The sequence below is a fragment of the Anolis sagrei genome, chromosome 4 (genome assembly GCF_037176765.1).
Source record: "Anolis sagrei isolate rAnoSag1 chromosome 4, rAnoSag1.mat, whole genome shotgun sequence".
Lineage (NCBI taxonomy): Eukaryota > Metazoa > Chordata > Lepidosauria > Squamata > Dactyloidae > Anolis > Anolis sagrei.
This window is the reverse complement of record NC_090024.1, coordinates 105,772,464-105,795,684: the sequence shown is the minus strand read 5'-3', so window position 1 is coordinate 105,795,684 and position 23,221 is coordinate 105,772,464. Positions and strand designations below refer to the sequence as shown.

At 39.5% G+C, this 23,221-nt stretch overlaps 1 protein-coding gene across 1 annotated transcript in view; it reads left to right on the top strand.

Annotated features, from left to right (window-relative positions):
- Positions 1 to 23,221, top strand: part of TERT (telomerase reverse transcriptase) — a 47,658-nt gene that overhangs the window by 17,563 nt on the left and 6,874 nt on the right. Inside the window, exons 8-13 of the mRNA XM_067467557.1 lie at positions 3,195 to 3,280; positions 8,554 to 8,667; positions 13,150 to 13,221; positions 15,522 to 15,710; positions 19,005 to 19,131; positions 19,688 to 19,749. Coding sequence (XP_067323658.1) covers positions 3,195 to 3,280; positions 8,554 to 8,667; positions 13,150 to 13,221; positions 15,522 to 15,710; positions 19,005 to 19,131; positions 19,688 to 19,749 — 650 coding nt within the window. The remainder of the gene's footprint in view (positions 1 to 3,194; positions 3,281 to 8,553; positions 8,668 to 13,149; positions 13,222 to 15,521; positions 15,711 to 19,004; positions 19,132 to 19,687; positions 19,750 to 23,221) is intronic.

The window sequence follows — 23,221 nt, the reverse complement described above, 5'->3', positions numbered from 1 at the left end:
AGGGAAGTTGGAAGAAGAGCATGTGTGTTGTATGTTGTTGCTGTTGGGGTTTGGGTTGGGTGGGCACTGCGAGGGTAGTGTGTATGTGGGTGAGTGGCGTGGGTGGGAGCAACACAGAGAAACCAAAGCACTCACCCCAACATTTTAAAAAGCCAACGTTGTAGCTGGTCTCTCTGGCCTCGGTGTTTTTAGCTTGTGTTGCACATTGCCTCAAAAGAACTAGATCTCCCATCAATTCAAGCCACTCTTTGAACACAAACTCCCCTTCCCAAAGTAGTGAAGTCATCTTCCAAGGCAAAAATGGCAGGGCTTTTTCTTTTTTTTCTTTTCTTTGTTTGCTGGGAGTTGCCTAAGAAGACACTAGAAATCCCATACATTACACAATCGCGTCTGCCATTAATGAAGCGATTCGGGAAATTTCAGAAAGTTCCAAAATATGTTTGGGTCAATTCCGAATCGAACCACCAGTGCCCCCTACATCCAAATGTGGTCCAGTGGTTCTTAGGATTGCTCTTTAATAATTAGTGCACTACCTCTGCAAAATGACAAGCAAATGTTATTTAGCTTCCAGATTATTTATTAATGTGGTAGTGCTCTTATTTATTTATTTGTGTATATATGTACCGTCTTTACTTTTTCAATTTTATCTGCCTTGATAGGATAGTGCTGGTTGTGTTGCACCAAACTTTCCAAATCTTTTGAAGGTGGGCTACTTTAGCAGCTGAAGAGACTTTTAAAAACATGATAAACTTCAAATTATGCCAGAGGGAAATGTGTGTGAAAGCTCAGTTTGTTGATCTGTGGAAAATTCTATGGAATTATACAATAATGAAGTTGAATTTCTATATTGCTGAATTTAGCCTTAACATTTCCCCATGTATTTGATTGCAAAGAAGTCCCTCTCTTTATCTCTTATGTTTTAAAAATGAGTATCGAGAGGGAGAAAAAAACAGGATGTGGTATGGGGTTTTGTGGCTATAAACCCATATTGCTATACTGAATCTGAAGAAGCGGGGATTTGATCCCAAAAGCTCATGCTAAAATAAAAACAGTTAGTCTGAAGGGGTTTATTTGATACAGAAAATTCCATTTTTATTCCACCTTCTTTCCTTTCTGCTTCCCATGTATTTGAGGGGATGCCTTTGCTGTTTCTTGTCAGTAGATGGTGGTGTTTAACACATTTGTCTTTTGAAGGAAACCTTTTGTTCTCAGTTCAGCTCAGTTTGCTGCCTTTTTGGTAATGATCTTCTGTTCTTGTAGTCCCAGCTAGACTTTGCTCTTACCACAAGTTCCCAGGAGTTTGCCTCTGCGTGTTTCAGATAAATATTTCACATTGAAACTATATACCCTATATACTCAAGTATAAGCCGATCCGAATATAAGCCAAGGCACCTTATTTTACCACAAAAAAACTGGGAAAACATATTGATGCAAGTATAAGCGAAGGTGGGAAATGCAGCCACTACTGGTAAATTTCAAATTAAAAATAGATACCAATAAAATTACATTAATTGAGGCATCAGGAGGTGAAATGTTTTTGAATATTTACATAAAACTGTAATTTAAGATAAGACTTCCCAACTCGGATTAAATCATTATTCTGACCTTCAATGTAAATGTACTTGCATATCCTTCCAACAATAATAGAGTAAAATAATAAATTTAATAATTATTATTATTAATAAAGTAAAATAATGGAAATGCCATAATAAATGTAATAATAGAGTAAAATAATAAATGTAATAATAAAATAATAAATGCCATAATAAAGTAAAATAATAAATTTAATAATCATAAATAGTGTAAAATAATAAATGTAATAATAATAATAATGGGGTAAAATACTGTAAATGTAATAATAATAGAGTAAAATAATACATGAAATAAAACTAATATACTACTACTAGGCCTGTTTGATCAAGAAAAAATTTGTTTCTAAAATCAATTTGTAATTGGGGTGTTTTTTTGTTTCGATATTTAAAATATTTACAAAACTTTCCAAAAAAATGTTTTGTTATTTACGAAATTTCGTAAATATTTACAAAACATTTTGTAAGTGTGAATGTTGCAGTAATGGTCACCTTGATTAGCATTGAATGGCTTTCATTTCTCCCACCCTGGACATTCCATAGATAAACTGAAACTCCATTTGCCTAGTTTCCAACAGACCTCTGAGGATGCCTGCCATAGATGTGGGCAAAATGTCAGGAGAGAATGCTTCTGGAACATGGTCATACATACAGCCCTGAAAACTCACAGCAAAAGAGCCTGAAAACTCACAGCAAGAGCGCCATCCAATCGGTTCCTGCGCCCTCCTCCTCCTCCTCCCAGCTGTGTTGCTCGCGCCGCCCCTTCGCCCCGCCTGCCCCATTTACTGCTGGGGTGCTTGGGAGCGCCGGATTGGCTCCCAGGCACCAGCAGCACTCAGCAGCCTCCATCCCATTAACGACACGAGCTGAAGCTCGTAAAAAATATGGGGCTGCTGTTTCGATATTTTTAAACCCTTCCGGGTTTAAAAATGTGTTTTGAAATCGCGTCGGATGTGGTAAAAATAACGAATTAATAACGAAATAACGAATTAACGAACGAAACCGCACAGGCCTAACTACTACTACTTCTACTACTACTACTAATAATAATAATAACAACCGAGTACAATAACAAATAACCTTGACTCAAGTATAAGCCGAGGGGAGCTTTTTCAGCCTAAAAAGGGGGCTGAAAAATTAGGCTTATACTCGAGTATATACAGTACATGTTAAAATCTAATACAGTATTGGACCGATACAATAATTGTGATTTATGGGAATCTGTATTCAGTATGATCTCAATATTAAACATTCAGAAATATGTAGGTCTTGTTTGAAGAATATCCATGCCACAGAAGTTAAAGGCTAGTTGATTGTTGTTATTTGGCAAGGAATGCCCAAAAAGTGTGCTGCACATTAATGTGCATGGGTTGTGCTACTGCATTAGATACACACTTATTTCCCCTCTTGCAGAATAGAAATTTAGTCCCTTAGATCATTCTCCCAGCCCTTTGATGCCAAGAAAATGGAAATTATTATCAGCTCGCTGGGGGAATGATTGAAATAGTTGATGTTAGCAACTTAAAAATAGACAAAGTTCAAACACCTTGTTGGAATAGTCAGTCTGAGTTGTTTGTTTATTCTGGGTATTTTTTGTTGTTTTAGAGTATTACCCTGAAGGAGACCAGTTCCCACCTCTCAGAGTTTTTCTTGGGTTTGATTCGTAACAGCATCCTGAAGATTGAGGGCAGGTAATATCTCCCCTTTTTTATTTTTGTTTTTCTACCTGCTGCTTTGGATGACTGCATCTGATATCAGAGGCAATGGCCTGGTGGCTTGTTGCGGGGGTCATATCATTCAATTTGTCTCTACAAAGATTATCTACCAACCATTTGGATAACATCATTCATCCTTGCAAAAGTCTTACTTGATTTGGCCCACTCTGTCCACTTCACAGGTGAGAAATTGACACCAAGAGGAATCAGATCCCTTTGAATCAATTGTTGAGGTTGTTTCTGAAATTAATTTTTAAGTGCATGGCGTTTTAAAGATTGGCATTGGAATACCATTCTATTTTATGGACCAACATGCACATTGTTATTATTATTACATTTATTTCTGTGCCAACTTTCTCCCCATAGGGACTCTAGGTGGCTAACAAATAAACACCTAATAAAAATTGAAAATAAGAAAGAAGTACTGTATATATCCAAAGATAAGCCTGGTTTTTCAGCCCTTTTGGGGGGCGGAAAAAGCTTCCCTTTGCTTATAATGGGGTCAAGCTGGGCAGCGGAGCATGGATGCCATTGCTTTCAATATATGATATATTTGTCTTTCCTCTTCCCCTTCCCAAACAGTGTGTTTTCTTTTCCAAATTCTCCCTCACTTGCTCAAGAGGAAGAGAATGTAAAAATGAATAATTACTCCAGTTTTCTGCCCATTATGGGAGGAGAAATATTACTACAATATTTTTCCTGTATTCAAAACTTTAAGTCTTGAGGAATTATTATTCTATGCTAAAAAAAAATTGGATGGGAGGCAAGTGAATGGGAAGTATTGTTTTTTGATCAGGCAGTGGTAGACAGAAATCTTTCCACATCTCTCCACCATTCTCATCCATATGTCCATGTGATATCTACTGGAAGTGGGTAAGTAAACAAGTAGCCATGGATGATGGGGAGCATCTATCAGCACCTTTAAAAGTCAGAGGATTTTTTTTTCCGTGTCAAGAGCAAATTGAGAAACTGTAAGTCGCTTCTGGTGTGAGAGAATTGGCCCTCTGCAAGGATGTTGCCCAGGAAACACCTGGATGTTTTGATGTTTTATCATACTTGTGGGAGCCTGCGAGAGCATGAATGAGCTCCCTCTGTCAGCCAGAGGATGATGATGCTGGACTCCTCCAAAGATCCTGCATGATCATTACACAGCCCAGCTCAACAAGAATAAATTCTTGGTGTCTTGGTTTTTAGGCCTGTTCCTCAGTTTATTTGATTCAGAAAATTGCTTTGGATAGACCACATCAGCTCTCTAGTTTCTTAGAAATGGTTATCATAGTTTTCAATGGGTGAACAGATGGCGACTGGTTGATTCCATATGCTCTGTATCTCAAAAGTTAGAGCTGATATGGGAAAACAGGTGCCATTTTTGGAGTCAGCGGTTCAAATATACCCAGAAACAGGGCTAACATTTGAGGCACCAAATGTATTAGAATTTACTCATGGGCCGTGTTCCTCACTTGCCTGTTCTGCTTGCTCCTACATGGTCATGTTGAAGGTGCTGGAAACATGGGAGTGTCGGGGCAAGTGGGAGCTGTGTTTAAGAACTTGGGACGAGGGAATCAAATGTTTCAGCAGGATTCTCTTCATCAGAGTATCTTTCCATTGTTTTGTATTTTCTCCCCAAAATCTGACAAATTTGTGGATTTCCATATCCACAAATTCTGTATCCATGCAGTTTGAATTTTTTAAAAATATATATTTTACAACATGGACAGCTATTGCCGAGAAACAAATGCTCTTTTAAATCTCAGCCCCATTGATGTAAACTGTCAAATCATCCATCTCCTAAGTAATGCATATACTCAAGTATAAGCCGACGCAAATATAAGCCAAGGCACTTAATTTTACCACAAAAATCCTGGGAAAATGGATTGACTCGAGTATAAGCCAAGGGTGGGAAATGCAGCAGCTATTGGTAAAATTCGAAATAAAAATAGATACCAATACAATTACATTAATTGAAGCATGAATAGTTTAATTTTTTAAAAAAAATTATATAAAACTGTAATTTAAGATAAGACTCCTCAACTCTGATTAAACCATTATTCTAACCTTCTTCAATGTAAATGTGCTTACGTATCCTTCTAATAATAATAGAAAGTAAAATAATCATTGTAATTAAAAAATAATAATAAAAGAGTAAAATAGTGGAAATGTAATAATAACAGCAATAATAGAGTAAAATAATAAATGTAATAATAATGAGAGTAAAATGATAAATGTAATAATAATAATAAAAGAGTAAAATAGTGTAAATGTAATAATAACAATAATAATAGAGTAAAATAATAAATATAATAATAGAGTAAAATGATAAATGTAATAATAATAATAAAAGAGTAAAATAGTGTAAATGTAATAATAACAATAATAATAGAGTAAAATAATAAATATAATAATAGAGTAAAATGATAAATGTAATAATAATAATAAAAGAGTAAAATAGTGAAAATGTAATAATAACAATTATAATAGAGCAAAATAATAAATGTAATAATAATAGAGTAAAATGATAAATGTAATAATGATAATAATAATAATAAATAGAGTAAAATAATAAACAACCTTGACTCGAGTATAAGCCGAGAGGGACTTTTTCAGTCTAAAAAAAGGGCTGCAAAACTAGGCTTATACTTGAGTATATACAGAATTTATTTATTTATTTATTTATTTCGCTTATATACCGCAATTCTCAGCCCTTTAGGGCGACTCACTGCAGTGTACAACATAGAAAAAAGAAACAGGTGCAAAATACAAAACATAGTGTAAAATAATCCACAATACATCATTATCAAAAAACATTTAAGCAAGTTTATCCTTTCTCTTTGGAGTCTTCACTTTCTAGTCTTTATTTTTCGCATCTGGACTGTTGGCTGAAGCTTTGTAACAAAATGAATGCACTGGCCCTTCTCCACTAATCATAGTATTCTGGCTTCTTTTAAAAGCAACTTGCTTTTATTTCATTCAGAAAAGGCCAGTAACACTTTTTTACATTATGTTTGTTATCTAACTGGGTTTTTTCCTCCTTAAAATCATTTTAGATATTTTTTAAAAAACAGTATTAGTTCATATCTTCCAGAATTGACTCCTGCCATTTAGAACCGATATTGGGAATAATCACCATATAAAATTATGTATTTGATATTCCTTACAAACTTGGACAATTTGTTCTATACATCCTTTGTGTTTGGTCAAAGACCTTGTTTTGGTACTCCACACAAGAGCCTTCAGAAAAGGGTGTTTTGTCAGTATTGGAAGCTGCTGGCTACTGATAGATGAACATTTAGAAAACCTGTGCAAATATTTGGAGGGTTAGTGGTCAAGGCTGGGCCTTATTCCTTCCAGATTTGCCCTTTTGCAAAGACTTCTGCTGTATTTGTTAGATTGCTGTGGTCAGATTGTTGTTGAACTAACAGAAAGTCTTGTTCAGAATTCCATGAAATATTTGTAGAAGAACATGATGAATTTGCCTTTTGGTTGAGAAGTTATTTTTGTGAAAACTATTGACTTTGGGCATAATTACGTGATCTTCCAAGCCAAAGAACTGAGATTAGTTTGGGATTCGGTAAGAAAGTTTAAAAGCTAGGATGATTATTGCAGGCTCCATACGCTAGAAAAATAGTTATCACCAAGATACACAGTACTGGCTGTATTTCTGAAGGGTAGATTTCTATATGTGATCGAAGCTGACAAGAAGAGAAGATCAAAGTCTTTCCAAATAACATTTTTAGTTCTCAGTGAATGCTTTGTTTAGTCTCGTGTACAGAATCTAGACTAATACAGCATTTCATAAGACTCTGCAATTTATTCTTGTTAGAAATTCATAAAAATTGGATTCCCACCATAATTGAGTTTGAAAACGTGGCAGTCAATCAATAATGTCATGTCAGAAACTGTAAGACGCTTCTGGTGTGAGAGAATTGGCCATCTGCAAGGACGTTGCCCAGTGGACGCCCGGATGTTTTGATGTTTTTACCATCCTTGTGGGAGGGTTCCCTCATGTCCCCGCATGAGGAGCTGGAGCTGACAGAGGGAGCTCTTCTGTGCTCTCCCCGGATTCGAACCTGCAATCTGTCGATCTTCAGTCCTGCCAGCACAGGGGTTTAACTCACTGCGCCACCTGGGGCTCCTTGAAAATTAGATGTTAAAAGCAGTGTTAAATTAGGAACGTAGTTTCACAGTGGGAGGGAAAATAAGTGTGTATCTACTGCATCATCATCAAGGGCTTTCTCTTGTGGCTGAGAATGATTGTCTTCCAAGGGTAGAGTCCTGTTGGTGGATCCGTAAGTGACTGCGGAAATCTATTCTTGATCTTTATGGATTGTCACAATGACAACATAGATTTCCAGATGGAAGGTGGTCCCAACAAGGGTTCACTTGAGCTCCTTCCTCTCGGCACGTTTCTCCCTTTTCGCCCTCCATTTGTGCCTCTTCAAAATCCATAACACCATTGGTGACAGCTGACATCCAGTTACAATGCTCAAGTGACAGGACTTAATGTTTATAGCACATTTTTTAATCTAAGGCATTATCATTGCACATGTACATTGATGTATATATGGTTATGCACTTTTATACTACATTTGTACTGTGCCTATATTTTCTCCCTTTGGGGAAATTAAGCATTGGGGGGAAGTGGCCCTTGCTGAAAGGGCCAACCTCCCCCAAAGTTTTGATTCCACTCACTGTTTTGGAAATATTTTAAGAAATACAGATATGCCAGTGTTGCAGGTTTCTCACATCACATGTTGTTTGACTTGTTTTTTTTTTAAAAAAAAAAACAACAACAACATGGACTTAAGTAAAGATAAAGGTTTTTCCTTGACATTAAGTCAAATCATGTCCAAATATGGGGGGTGGTGCTCATCTCCATTTCCATGCCGAAAAGCCGGCATTGTCCGTAGATGCCTCCTTGGTCATGTGACCGGTATGACTGTATGGAGTGCCGTTACCTTCCCGCAGAAGTGGTACCTATTTATCTACTCACATTTGCATGTTTTAAAACTGCTAGGTTGTCAGAAGCTGAGGCTAGCAGCAAGAGCTCGCCCCGCTCCCTGGATTTGAACCGCTGACCTTTCCATCACCAAGTTCAGCAGCTCAGCAGTTTAACCCACTGCGCCACCAGGGGCTCCAACATGGACTCAGAACTGTATAATTGTGACACTGCTGAAGCACACTTTGGCTGCTGTTATCACCTTGTCCAGGTGTGTATCTGAACATAAATTTTGGTCCCTCCCATTTGCCAGGTACTATGCCCAGAACTGTGGAATCCCCCAGGGCTCCATTTTGTCGACTCTACTTTGCAACATGTGCTATGGAGACATGGAGAACAAGCTGCTGCAGGGCATACAGAAGGATGGGTATGACATTTCATGTATTTACTTTGATTTGACTTGTCTTCCCCTAGAGTAGGGGTGCAACATTGCTCCCACTCTTTCAGAAGATTTAAGTTAAAACCCAGCAAATAATTAAGAGTTGAGAACAAATTAGCTTAATTGTCCCATGTCAAATATCAGTCATCTAATTTTTAACTGAGAACTTTTTAATTATTGGGCTTGTTTGTGTTTGTGTGTATACACATGCACACGCAAATATATATTTCTGCTTCTTGGCTTTATAGTTATTCTTAGAGTCTCTAACGTCATTGTACCAAAATCCTGATAGATATTCAGCACCAGAAGGGCCAGTGTGAAATATCCTGGGCAAAGGGGGATAAAATGATTTATATGCCTAAGATGAAGGTACAATCGGTTATAAGTTGACCATCCCCACTTTTTCTCTCTGTACTTATATATTTATAATTTTACTCGGATTAGATATATACCGTATGTTGTGTTTGCATTGTCTGTTTTGATAAGGCCAATTGGCTAATCAATAAAATCATTTAGTTTCGGGTATATTTTATCTAATATTATTAGCTGCATTTCAGATATATAGGCAGTCCCTAAGTTACAAACAAGTTCTGCAGGTTTGTTCTTGGATTGTTTGTAAGTCAGAACAGGTACATTTTAAAATGTAACACCAGCGATCGATCTATCGATCGATAGATAAATGCATGCTTTGGATAGCATAGGAAAGGGTTAACACCTGGTTTTGCTGTCTGTGCCCCTGTTCAGAAGATCTCACCACACTTTCCATCCCTGTGAGAATTGGATTTTGAAAAAATGGCATGTTGTGCAAACAAAGACTGGTTATCAAGCTCCAGTGGAGACATCTTTCCCCCATGATAACTCTTTCAGGGGTGAATTTCTCTCCCAAGGGTAGATTTCTCTCATTTCCTGTTGTCTCACCCCCATTCTTAACTACGAGTTGTTTGTAATTTGGATATTTGTAACTCTGAGACTGCCTGTAATCCGGTTGCATATATGTCATGATTTCTGACCAGCTTCATTGAGACAGAGGTGAAGTAAGTTTCTCTTGTATTACAACAAATTTGATGATGAAGCTATGCCAATAACCAGATCCTCTGTCATATACTAAAAACATGAAATTGCAATGTAATTATTCTGTGGGCAAAGTAACAAGCACTATTTGGGGTCCCCTCTGTCTTGAACCCTGTACAGAATAAAGGCAGTTCCCAACTTATGAGCACTGGACTTGCACCCAGACTCCTAGTTACGAATGGGCCTTTCTCCAAAGTAGAAATCCTTTTCAAGCAAGGGAGAAACCGGTTTTCATAAATGATCATTGTCTGGACTGTCCTCAGTTTAACTTTGAGGACCATGATGCGGAAGGTCACAAACCTGCCCAATTATCATTGCTTAAGCCTTTGGAAAAACATCATATTTTCTTATAACTGCTTGTTCTCTGCCCAGTGGCCAATGAGTAGATAAGTCAACTTCTTATACAAATAAATTAGAATGCCACAAACCCATTTATCCAAGTGGAGTGACTGATGATAATAATAATTTTAAGGTTGGCAAAACCATCAGTACTTATGCTTATTTGGCATAAGCATTAAGCTCTTTGTAGTGGGATTTAAAAAACAAAATAAAAAACTTGCATTGTTTGAGCTGTGGCATATTTTTCTGATCTCAGAGAAACACTGGGCTCAACTGACTGTTGCCCAGAGTGGTCTTTGTGATTGTATTTGTTCAAATCAAATACTGAGAGCCAGAAAACATAAAGTAGAATGAACGCAAAATCTATTTCTTGAGATATTATTTCGTAATTCCAATAAATTACAGTTCCCTGTCCTGCGCCAAGAAATTCTGACTTCTCCCAGATAAACCAGCCTCCCGACAACCAGAGAACGTATTTATTTATTTATTCATTTAGGGCTTTTATATCCTGTCCTTTCTCAACCTCCGCAGAGGGACTCGGGGTGGCTAACAAAGTGGCACCCCATGGTGCCCACATCAAAACATAAATATACAAGTAACAGTAATGTAATAATAACAATATAAAACAGTCTAAACAATATAAAACTGTATAAACAATATAAAAACAGACAACAAATAGTCAGTGGTCACTGATTTAAATCATTATCCAAGGAGAGTCCATCAGTTCTAAATAAGTCAACACGTCAGTAGGTCAGCCTATTCTCCAAAGGTCTGATCCCATAGCCAGGATTTTACTTGTTTCCGGAAGGTCAAGAGGGATGCAGCAGATCTAATTTCACTCGGGAGGGAGTTCCATAGCTGGGGGGCCACCACAGAAAAGGCCCTTTCCCTTGTCTCCACCAGATGCAATTGTGACAATGGGGGGACAATGAGTAGGGTCTCCTCAGATGATCTTAGGACCCTAGGTGGATCGTAGCAGGAAATACATTCGGACAAGTAAACTGGGCCAGAACTGTTGAGGGCTTTACAGGCCAAAGCCAGTACTTTGAATTGTGCTCGGAAGCTGATAGGCAGCCAGTGGAGCTGGCGTAACAAGGGCGTTCTGCTTCAGGGCATTATAGTTTGCCAAAATAATAACAAAAGAACTTGCATGGTACTTTTTTGCCCAAAATGCAGTGAGCCCTCAGTATCTGCTGGGGTTTGGTGTTAGGCTCCCCCTCTAGACACAAACATTCTTGAATTCTCAAGTCCTCTTATAAACAATAGCATAATAAAAAGGTGTCCATTATATAAAATGCACCCATCAGCCTTCGTTAGGGGAGAAGTTGGTCTATCCTCCATAAGATCCCACATTCACTTTTCCCTATACAACTACTGGAGAATCATAAAGGATTCCTCATCTATGGTTTTCCCAAAGCTATGCTTTCAGCATTTATCAGAATGCAGAGTTTGGAGCTCAAGACATCAGAAATTGCTGGAAGTATACCATACTCTGTCTCATAAACCTTCGATGTTGAACTCAGGAGAGAAGCTGCAGGAATACATTTATAATCAAGGCATTCAAATGGACAGACAAGCTATTAACAGCTCCATGTTGAAAATTTGACCATGAAAGGGCTGTGTACCTAACCAACCTTACATTCCTTAAACTCAGACAAGCTCTTAACAGCCCTGTGATTCTAAAGTATGTCCTCAGCAGTGTTGGATGACAGATACTCGGACACTCCTCTGACTTGTTGGCTTTGTGTATGTGGGGCCTCAGAAATTTAGCTTCTGTCTCACTACTTGTTCACCGGCTCCCTATATTCTGCACCAAAAAAAAATAATATTAGGACCTATTCTGTGGTATCTACAATCGAACATGGTTGCAGAAAAGATCTACCTTTTATCCTATTCCAAATCCACAATCACTTTATAAGGTTTCTCTCTTTACCCTGGCAGCAAATAAAATCAAGGCCAGACTGATTGTGGACATCACAATCAACTGCTGAAGATACTTTTATCCCGAGTGGGATCAATTACCCCTAAGGCAGTGGTTCTCAACCTGTGGGTCCCCAGATGTTTTGGCCTTCAACTCCCAGAAATCCTAACAGCTGGTAAACTGGCTGGGATTTATGGGAGTTATAGGCCAAAACACCTGGGGACCCACAGGTTGAGAACCGCTGCCCTAAGGGGTGCTTACTTAAGTTTTTAACATGACTGATATTTTATACCGGCTTCTTACCGGTGAATGTGCAGTTCCTAGCGCATGCAGCACTTGCGTCACTGCATTTCACATTGTATATTTTGCATTCTGTGTTATCCTTCTTGCATCCTGCTTTTAACTGTTGGATTTTACAGTGTTTTGTATAGATGCTTGTTAGATCAGTTTAACATGACTGATCTTTTATACCGGCTTTTTACAGGTGAATGTGCAGTTTCTAGCACATGTCGCACTTGTGTCACTGCACCTCATGATGTATATTTTACATGCTCTGTTTTTTCCTGTTTGCATCCTGTTTTAACTGTTGGGTTTTACAGTGTGTTGTATAGATGCTTGTTCCCTGCTGAACGGCTCTCATGGTCAGGAAGTTCTTCCTAATGTTCAGATGGAATCTCCTTTCTTGTAGTTCTTGTAGTTTGAAGCCATTGTTCCGCGTCCTTGTCTCCAGGGCAGCAGAAAATAGGTTCACTCCCTCCTCCCTATGACTTCCTCTCACATATTTATACATGGCCCTCATCATGTCTCCTGTCATCCTTCTCTTCTTCAGGCTAAACATGCCCAGCTCTTTAAGCTGCTCCTCATAGGGCTTGTAAAAATTATCAACAAATCAAGTATTGGAGACAGAAGTGTCCTATCTTACTGAATGAGGACAAAGAAAAGTTTATCCATAAAAATAGTGAGCTTAGGATAATAGAGGGATTGTGGGGTGTTTTGATTTTAACACGAGATAAAATGTCCTGACAAACTAACATTTAGAAACTGCTTTTTGTGCCAAAGCAATAATTGATTATACATGCTTACTAGAAAAATTAAATGGTTCTCTAGACCAATGTAACATTCTTTTTAAAATATTCCAGAATACTGATGCGTTTAACAGATGACTTCTTGCTTGTTACGCCACACTTAGACCAAGCAAAAACATTTTTGAGGTATGACAAAGGTTCCATTTTTTGTATATTGGTGGTTGAGTTACCTTTTTTTGTGTTTTGATTGTTTTTAGCTGTGACTACTAAGGAATGGAAATATAGCCCCCTTTCTGGTCTGCTTTCACTCCATATTATCTCCTGCACAGATAGCTGATGCTGACAACTATGACCATGTATATTCTGCTTTCTGTTTAAGTCAGTGGTTCTCAACCTGTAGGTACTAAGGTGTTTTAGTCTACAGCTCCCAGAAATACCAGCTGTTAGGATTTCTGGGAGTTGAAGGCCAAAACATCTGAGGACCCACAGATTGAGAACCACTGGTTTAAGTATAGATACAAAAATGAATGTGATATTAGGCATGAAAATAATTTTCTTGGCAATTTTGGCTCATGATACATATCATACTACGCATACATACATATACAGACAAACGAACAGATGATAGAAATATAGAGGAAAGATATTATTTCAAAATGTTTAATATTGCCCTTGGGGCTGTGTTAACATTCAGAAAGAAAAGGATGTGCTGTGTCTGCTGACATTTGAGACAATTCCTGGCTGCAAAGCAAGATTGTCTGGAGATAGCTCTTGCTGTGTATCCATCTTCCTATAATTCACAAAAAAATGGACTTTGCAAAGCCAGAAAAAACATGCAGATTTGACTTCCTTGCCTAGTTTTAAAGGGCAGATCAATGTTTTTTCTTGAATTATAGTGTGTTAATGTAGCATATATGAATTATTGGGTTGTTCCAGCTGATGGGGAAACTCTACTAGAAGGGTTGTATTTGCTAATTGAGTGCAGAAGGAAAGGGAAAATTAAATATATATCTATCTATATAAATAAAAATGTAATGTTCGTTTGTGGGGTTAACAGAACTCAAAAACCACTGGATGGATTGACACCAAATTTGGACACAAGACACCTAAAACCCAATGTATGTCCTTCACTCAAAAAAATTGATTTTGTCATTTGGGAGTTATAGTTGCTGGGATCTATAGTTCACCTACAATCAAAGAGCATTCTGAACTCCACCAATGATGGGATTGAACCAATTTTGGCACACACAACTCTAATGACAAACAGAATATTGGAAGAGTTTGGTGGACATTGACTTTGAATTTTGGAGTTGTAGTTCACCTACATCCAGAGATCACTGTGGACTCAAACAATGATGGATCTGGATCAAACTCTACACGAATACTCAATATGCCCAAATGTGAACACTGGTGAAGTTTGGGGAAAATAAAATCTTGACATTTGGGAGTTGTAGTTGCTGGGATGTATAGTTCACCTACAATCACAGAGCATTCTGAACCCCACCAAAGATAGGATTGGGCCAAACCTCCCACACAGAACGCCCATGACCACCAGAGTGGGCCACAGCAACGCGTGGCAGGGGACGGCTAGTGTGTGTTATTGTTGCCCACTTTAAAAAAAAAAATCAACAAACACCATATAGCGAAATATATAATAAATTGACCCCATATCCGGACTCCCAGCATTCAGTGCCTCCAGTGTTGTGTCAATACAACATAATGCCATCAGTTAAAAACACCTAGCACATAAACCCGTTGAAACATCAATTTAAAAGAGCATATACAACCAATGTATAATGATCAGCACATAATTTAAAATGTATTAAAACACATAGCACTATGTAACACGCATTTTGTTCTAAGTTATAAATAACATTTCCTCATTGGTTCTATCATAAAAACATGGGGAAAGTTTATTAAACTGCAAAAACTTCATTGTTGCGGGACATCCTGCAGCGTATTTTGCTATCGTTTTTCAATGAGTGTCGTATTGAGTCTCAACCAATTCAACATAGTTTGTGGCAACCAGAAAAAAAAGTTTCTGGAGTATTACAACTACTTTCAAAGTCAGTACTGCACAATTAAATAGGAATAACACTTTCAAACCAGGAACAGATTTTTTTTTCAAATGTTGTTATATAGTGAATTTAAAATCGTTACAATACCTTGCCAGAAGAGATGGGTCTGTGACACTGTTTTAAATTCAGACAGTGTCACGACCCACAGAACAGGCCACTCAACAGACAGCTTGTTCAGCTATTGAATCTCTCATGGCCGGTAATTCCAAAATATAGAGGTGGCTACAGAAAAACCCCTTTGGTGACTGTTGCCAGCCTAGTTCTTATTATTTTCTAAAAATCCTCAGATTTCTGTTTCCTCCAAGTGTGCTATGGGGATGTTATTTTAAAAGAAATCAGAAGAGCAGAGACAGTGTCATATATTATGTGCCTATTTAAACTTGTAACCATGCATTTGCTTTGACCTAGAACCCTAGCCACGGGAATCCCAGAGTATGGCTTTGTTATAAATGCATCCAAGACGGTGGTGAATTTTTCTGTCGATGAAGATATCCCTGGACTGTCAGGGTTCAAACAATTGCCGTTTCACTGTGTCTTTCCTTGGTGTGGATTGTTGATTGATACACGGACACTTGAAGTGTATTGTGATTATTCCAGGTAAATAGGATTAATGTCTGTATCAGTATTCATGCTGCATGCTTTTAATTGGAAGATTAATGAAGAAACTGATTGAAAACTAGGATTGTTGAGATTTAGCAGTTGTTTATCCTAAGACTATTTTGATCCTTGTCACCTAACTTAGAGTATGGATTGCAAGAAATGTTGAAGACAGTCTAACCCAAACCAGAGGTGTCAAACTTGTGGCCCTCCAGGTATTTTGGACTTCAGCTCCCAGAATTCCTGACCAACTTGCAAGGGTATATCATCTTCATCATCATTTAATAACTTATTAATCGCCCTCCATCCGAGAATGCTCTAGGTGATTTACAGTTAAATTATAAAAGATAAAATACATACATACAAAAATTAAAAATTAACAGAGATCGAATGCTCTAGTAAAAAGCCAGGTCTTAAGTGCGAGAGTAAAAGGCCCTAAGTCACGCATGGCTCTCATGTAGGGCGGCAAGGAATTCCACAAGGCAGGGGCAGAAATAGAAAAAGCTCTGCGTCTGGTCCTTTCCAAGTGCACTTCTCTAGGACCCAGTATATGGAGTAAGTCACGTTGGGCTGTTCGTTGCGACCTCCTATGATAGGAGAAGGAGAGGCGGTCCCTAAGGTACGATGGACCCTGGCCGTAAAGAGTTTTAAAGGTCAGAACTAGCATTTTATACAGGCCACGGTACTCAGTTGGAAGCCAATGTAAATGTTGCAGTACTGGTGTTATATGGCATTTCATGGGTGTTCTTGTGAGTAGCCTGGCTGCCGCATTCTGAACAATACGAAGCTTTCGGGTCGTAGACATCGGAAGGCCCACATACAGGGCATTGCAATAGTCCAGCCTAGACGTCACCGTGGCATGGATGACAGTTGCCAGAGCCTCGTCAGATAGGTAGGGTGCCAGTTGCCTCGCTTGTCGTAGATGGAAAAAGGCCTGTTTGCTGGCAGCAGCGACCTGAGCTTCCATTGTCAGCTGTGAATCCAGGATGACACCTAAGTTCTTAACAGTGGTCGATGGAGATAGGGCGGCACCATCGAAGGTGGCCAACAGAGGAATCAGACCTGCCGGGCGGCCATGCCAGAGAATCTCAGTTTTCGCTGAGTTCACCTTCAGTCTGCTAGCACGTAGCCAGTTTGACAGAGCTTCCATACATAGGGTGAAATTGTCTGGAATTGACGTTGCTCCAGGCTCTAGGTGCAGAAGGAGTTGGGTATCGTCTGCATATTGGTAGCAGTCCAGGCTGAAACTCCGAGCCAAACTAGCAAGGAGTCTTAACATAGATGTTGAAGAGAAGAGGAGAAGGAATTGCACCTTGGGGGACCCCACATGGGAGGGGGGATCTATCGGAGACTTGATCCATGTACTCCATGCATTGACTCCGGTTCCGGAGAAATGAGTTGAACCAATTGAGGGCCTGACCACGAACTCCGGACATGGCAAGACAGTGAATCATTAGATCATAGTCGACGGTGTCAAATGCTGTGATAAGGTCGAGAAGTACCAGTAGCGCGGATCCACCGTTGTCAGACTGGCGACGGAGTTCATCCGTAATGGCAACCAGGACTGTCTCCGTCCCATGACCCGGGCGAAAACCTGACTGGGAAGGGTCCAGGCCAGCTGTGTCATCCAGGAATTGCTGCAATTGTCCCAGTACAGCCCACTCTATCACCTTGCCTAAGAATGGCAGATTAGAAACAGGACGGTAATTGGCAAGGGTCATAGGATCCAAGCTAGGTTTCTTTAACAAGGGACGAACCCTTGCCTCTTTTAGGTTGTCCAGAAAAATCCCCTGTTCAAGAGAGCCATTGATTATACTACACAACGGATCGAGTAGACCTTCCAGGCAGCTCTTGATCAGCCAAGAGGGGCACGGATCAAGAGAACAGGTGGTTGCTTTTGCAGTAGCCAGAATTCTGGCGACATCCTCCGTGTGAAGCGGTGTAAATCGAAGATAGGCCCACTAAGCGGCCACAAGGTCTCCAGCTCACTCAAAGTGTCGACGGTGGGAGGGAGTTCCTGCCGAAGCATGGTAATTTTGTTAGTGAAAAATTCCTGGAATGCCAAAGCTGTAATAGGCATATGGGAGTTGGAGTCCCAAACACCTGGAGGGCCACCTGTTTGACACCTCTGTTCTAACCTGTAAGTGGCGGACTGTCAGAATGGATAGTATCATGGATAGTGCCATGTAGGAAAATCACAATCAAAGCACCTCTGACAGATGGCCATCCAGCTTCTGTTTAAAAGCCTCCAAGGAAGGAGCTTCCACCAAAACTCTGAGGCAGAGAGTTCCATTGATGAACAGCTGTTACTGTTCAGAAGTTCTTAATATTCAGGTGGAATCTCTTTCCCTGCTATTTGAATTTATTGCTCCATTTCCTTGTTTTCAGAGCAGCAGAAAGCACGCTTGCCCCTCCTCAATGTGATAGCCTTTCAGATATTTAATCATGGCAATCATGACCCTTCTCAGCCTTCTTTTCTCCAAGCTAAACATACCCAGCTTCCTAGGCCATTCCTCATGGGGCTTGGCTTCCAATCCAAGTTAAAAAGCAGATCATTGCTTGACTAGAATATTTTTAATTGACTGATAATTCCAGTTAATATGTTGGCTGGAAGCTGAGTAATCTGTACAGCCTTTTCCCAGCTACCTACAAGCTGTGCCGCTTTCTGTATTTGCAGCTCCAAATTCATATTTGCACATCCTCACACACATTCAGAACTTTATTTTTAGACTACTCAAAGGATGACAACAAGTCACACAACAATAGCATTACTGCTAAACTGTTTGGCCAGTCATTAACTCAGTTGAGTAGTTCAAGAATATATCTTATGTGTAGTACAAGGTTAATGTGTTCCTCGATTTTAACTACGTATTGGTTTAGTTAATTTTTTTTAGAATTCGGTGTTGGCTGTGTGATTTTTTTGAGTTAAATGTGTTTTTCTGAAGCTGAGTGTTTCTCATGTCATTATTTCACCCACTATCAGTGTTTAAAATGAACATAAGAAATGGGTGATGCTGAAATATATATCATTTAGAAGTCTGCAGTTTTGGCATGCTAATATTATCTTGATTACACAGCTGTGAAGTATCCAGCGTTTTTCCCCTACAGATCACTGTGTATCGGAAATCCATACCAATTGAACCCATCAGAGAAAAAAGCAACAATTTGAATCTTCCTCAAATCCAACCAAGCAAACCAATTACTTTGATCAAATAGCTTGTTATATTCTTCTTACTCCCTCTCTCCGTCTCACTCTTTCTCCCTCCCTTCTTCTCTGCCTTGCCACAACTGCAGCTATTCCTGCACATCTATCAGATCAAGCCTCTCTTTCAACTCTAGCGTCAAAGCTGGTGTGAGCATGAAAAATAAACTACTTGCTGTCCTGAAGCTGAAATGTCACAATGTGTTTGTAGATTTGCAGGTAAGAAAAATCAAAACACAATTAGGATTGTATTTAGATGGAATTAATCTAAAATGTGTAACCAGAACTAAGCCCTTAATGCTATCCAGTACAGGCTGTATATTCCTTATCCAAAAGTCTTATGACAAGGATTGTTCTTTCTTACAGATTACTTCAATTTTTTGCGTAAACATAATGAGATACTTTGGAAATGGGATCCAAGTCTAACCACCAAATTCTTTTACGTTTCATACAGACCTTGTACACATAACCCGAAGATAATTTTTATGCACCGTCTATTTAATAATTCTGTGCATGACAGAGTCTGTGTACATTAAACCATTTGAAACAAATTTCAGAATTTCCAGCCGTGCATGTGGACAATTTTAGGCTATTTTGGATTTTTAAATTCCTGATATGGAATGAACAACTTGTAGTAGAAATTGCTATGATTACTGTGCCTGTATTTTCCTGTATGAAAATAATTATTCCTCTTTGTCCACATGTATTTATGTCAGACAAACTTACCCCATAATGTATGATTTAATGTTTATTTTTTCTCTCTGTCTCAATTTAGATTAATAGTCTTAGAACAGTCTGTATTAATGTTTACAAGATCCTTCTGCTGCAAGCCTACAGGTATGTGAGTTAATTTGCAAGTACCAATACTATCAAAAGCCACTGGAAGGTGCTGTGGGTTAAGAAATGCCAGGAGTGCCTTTGACCCTGGGTGCACTCTTTCGTGCCATGTGAGCATGTCGGCATCTGAATCTAAGAAGTGCGTATCTTCTATTCCATATTTCTCCTTGTGCTTTTCTTTAGTGGTGAAATCATTTTGGCAGAGATATAGCTGCATAGTTGTTCCTGTAAAAAGAAAGTCATTTTCGTCCTTTATCTCTTGTATTTTGCAAGCCATGCTGTTGGATGTTGTGTTTTTCTGAAGAGCTGTTTTAAACAGTGTGTCTATGTAAAAATAAGTGATGCAAGGATTGCCTGTTCTTCAGGAAAGATTTAGACTGAATTGGCTGTATAGCAGGGGTGGGGAGATTTTGTGGTCTCTAGGGTTTCCTTGGGGGCCCCGGTGGCGCAGTGGGTTAAAGCACTGAGCTGCTGAGCTTGTTGATTGAAAGGTCGCAGGTTCGATTCCGGGGAGCGGCGTGAGCTTCCGCTGTCAGCCCTAGCTTCTGCCAACCTAGCAGTTCGAAAACATGCAAATGTGAGTAGATCAATAGGTACCGCTCCGGCGGGAAGGTAACAGCGCTCCATGCAGTCATGCCGGCCACATGACCTTGGAGGTGTCTACGGACAACGCTGGCTCTTCGGCTTAGAAATGGAGATGAGCACCACACCCCAGAGTCAGACATGACTGGACTTAATGTCAGGGGACTACCTTTACCTTTACCTTTACCTAGGGTTTCCTTTGAGATATAGTTTTTGCTATATTCCCCAAAGGATATGTGGTACAGTTTTGCTATACAGTGGAACCACAGCTTAAGAGTGTCTCAACTTTTTATTTAAGAGCTGTTGCTCGGCCAGGGTTTTGTTTTGACATACAAGCAGCATTTTGAGTTAGTAGTTAGTTCCAGAGGGAGCGCTAGTGTGAGAATACAGGGCGATAGGGCTTCAAGGGAGCAGCCTCTGTGCCTCGTGCTCTGGCCCATTTTTGGAGATTACTGTTTGCTTTGCTTCTGTCTATTTGAGATACTTTGGATTTGTTGATTTTTATTCCTGGTATGTTTGACTTTCTAAAGAGAGAGAGAGCGAGGGAGACTGGAATGGTCTTTCTTTTTTATTGATTCATGTGAATGTGCATTTGTACATTATTTATGTATAAAGTACATTTTCTTAAAACATGTAATAAAAAGGTTTTTTTTGGGGGGGGAACGGATTAATAACATTTCAATGTGAAATTTTGCTTTGAGATAAGTTTTTGAGTTAAGAGCTCAGTCATAGAACTAATTGAACTCTTAAGTCAAAGTATCACTGTATTTGGGGAGAGGGGCTGTTTTAGGCCTAGAAGTATACTTTTTTTCTGACAGGAACTGACTAACATGACCAGGAGGGATAGCAGAATGCAATTACAATCATCATTTCCCAAGTATGTGGGGCACAGAAACAATAACCCAGAAGTAATTGATTTTATATAGTTTTATTATGAATTTTATTATGTGATTTAATCTGTTTTAATTGATGTATTTATGTGTGTTCAGCATCTAATGTTGCCAGTCTGTATGCTGCCCTGAGTCGTCTTCAGTCTGAAAAGGGCAGGATAAAAGTGTAGTAAATAAATAATATATAAATAAATAATTTTCAAACATTTTTGTGTGGGTAGGATGGATGTCAAGGGGTGATGCCTTCTTCCGGGCGCAGTGTAGCCCCTGAACCCCATGCAGTTGCCCACTCCTGCATTCTAGAAAAATAGCAGAAACCTCCATCTGTTTCTGGACTTCAACTTTCATCCTTGCTAGCCAAGTGGTTAGGGATTATGGGAAATGTAATCCAGCAGCATCTGAAGTGCCACTCCTTCCTTGTCTCTCCCATAGTGCCATGTTGTGTTTGGAGCCAAAGTGGTTACAATCCTTTTGGGAATTGTTCTAGCCTCATCAGCTGCACACTTTCTGTGCCACTAGTCTGTTTCTATAAACCCTTCTCTCCAGTCTCGGATAATACGCCCTCTCGGCCCTCTCTTAGACTTTCCCCCCGGAAACTGTCCTTATATATCTCAGTGACAACCTGTCTGAAGAAGAGCTCCATGAGCTCTAAAATGCTGAGCTTCAGTTGTTGATAGGCTTCTTGCCAATAGATCTTTCCAGCTTCCCCTCCTTCTACCATCCCACTGGTATGCTTCAGTGGGAGCAGTTGGCTTTCTGTCATGCTAATAGGTCGCTGCTTTGGCACATATGCCCTCCCTGAGTATACCAGAGCACAAGGAGAAATCTGCTGTTGCAAAAATGAGTCCTTTGAAGCAGTACTTGGAAGTTACTTTTTAAATTAAACCCCAGCTAGCATGGCCACAATTGTAAAAGGTAAAAGTTTCACCTTGACATCAAGTCTAGTCATGTCCAACTCTGGGGTGGTGGTGCTCATCTCCATTTCTAAGCCAAAGAGTCGGCATTGTCCATAAACATCTCCTAGGTCATGTGGCTGGCATGACTGCATAGAGAATTGTTACCTTTCTGCAGAAGCGGTACCTATTGATCTACTCAAATTTGCATGTTTTCGAACTGCTTAGGTTGGCAGAAGCTGGGGCTAACAATGGGAGCTCATCCCACTCCCTGGATTTGAACTGCTGACCTTTCAGTGAGCAAGTTCAGCAGCTCAGTGGTTCAACCCACTGCGCCACTGGGAGCACCAGCCACAAATAGCATGTTCAGCAGCTTAGCGGTTTAACCCGCTGTGCCACTTGGGAGTGCTGGCCACAAATAGCAGTTCTTCCAAACTCTAGTGGGCAGGAAAGGAACTGGAAGGGAACTTCATTTTGCCTGATAATTAGAGGAAAGTATGGTTCTATGAAGAATGTTTGAAGACTACAGGAAGAGAACTCTGGAAAGGTATAAGGGCATAACAACACAGCCAAAACGTACCAAGCAGGATTTCCAAGTGCATTGTGACATCAGAGATCTTTCCCACAATTTAGTTCTGTGACACCCTGATCCACACATTAATTGAACCAAATTTAGGGTTTGAAGGTGTGCTCACATGAGGAGCTGCCTGTGGCTCAGTGTCAAGTCAAAGGGAACTAAATCAGATGTGGGTCTACATGATTTTCAAAACATGATGGCTTCTGCAAATCAGCATCTGATTAAATTCATCTCAGGGCCATAACCCAGAATATCAAAGCAGAAAACCCCACAATATCTGCTTTGAACTAGGTTATCTGAGTCCACACTACCATATATTCCAATTCAAAGCAGAACATGTGGGAGTTTATTCAGCTGTGTGAAAAGGCCCTTAATCGAAGCCAAACCTGTTAACTGCACTTTTTTTCAATCTCTCTTCATTTTCGTTGCTCTCTAAATTTAGGTGGCATTTTTTTTTTTTGGTAATTCATTAACCACTTCTCCCCTTAGAACATAGTGTCTGGATATTTCTGCCTGGACTTTAACCTGTG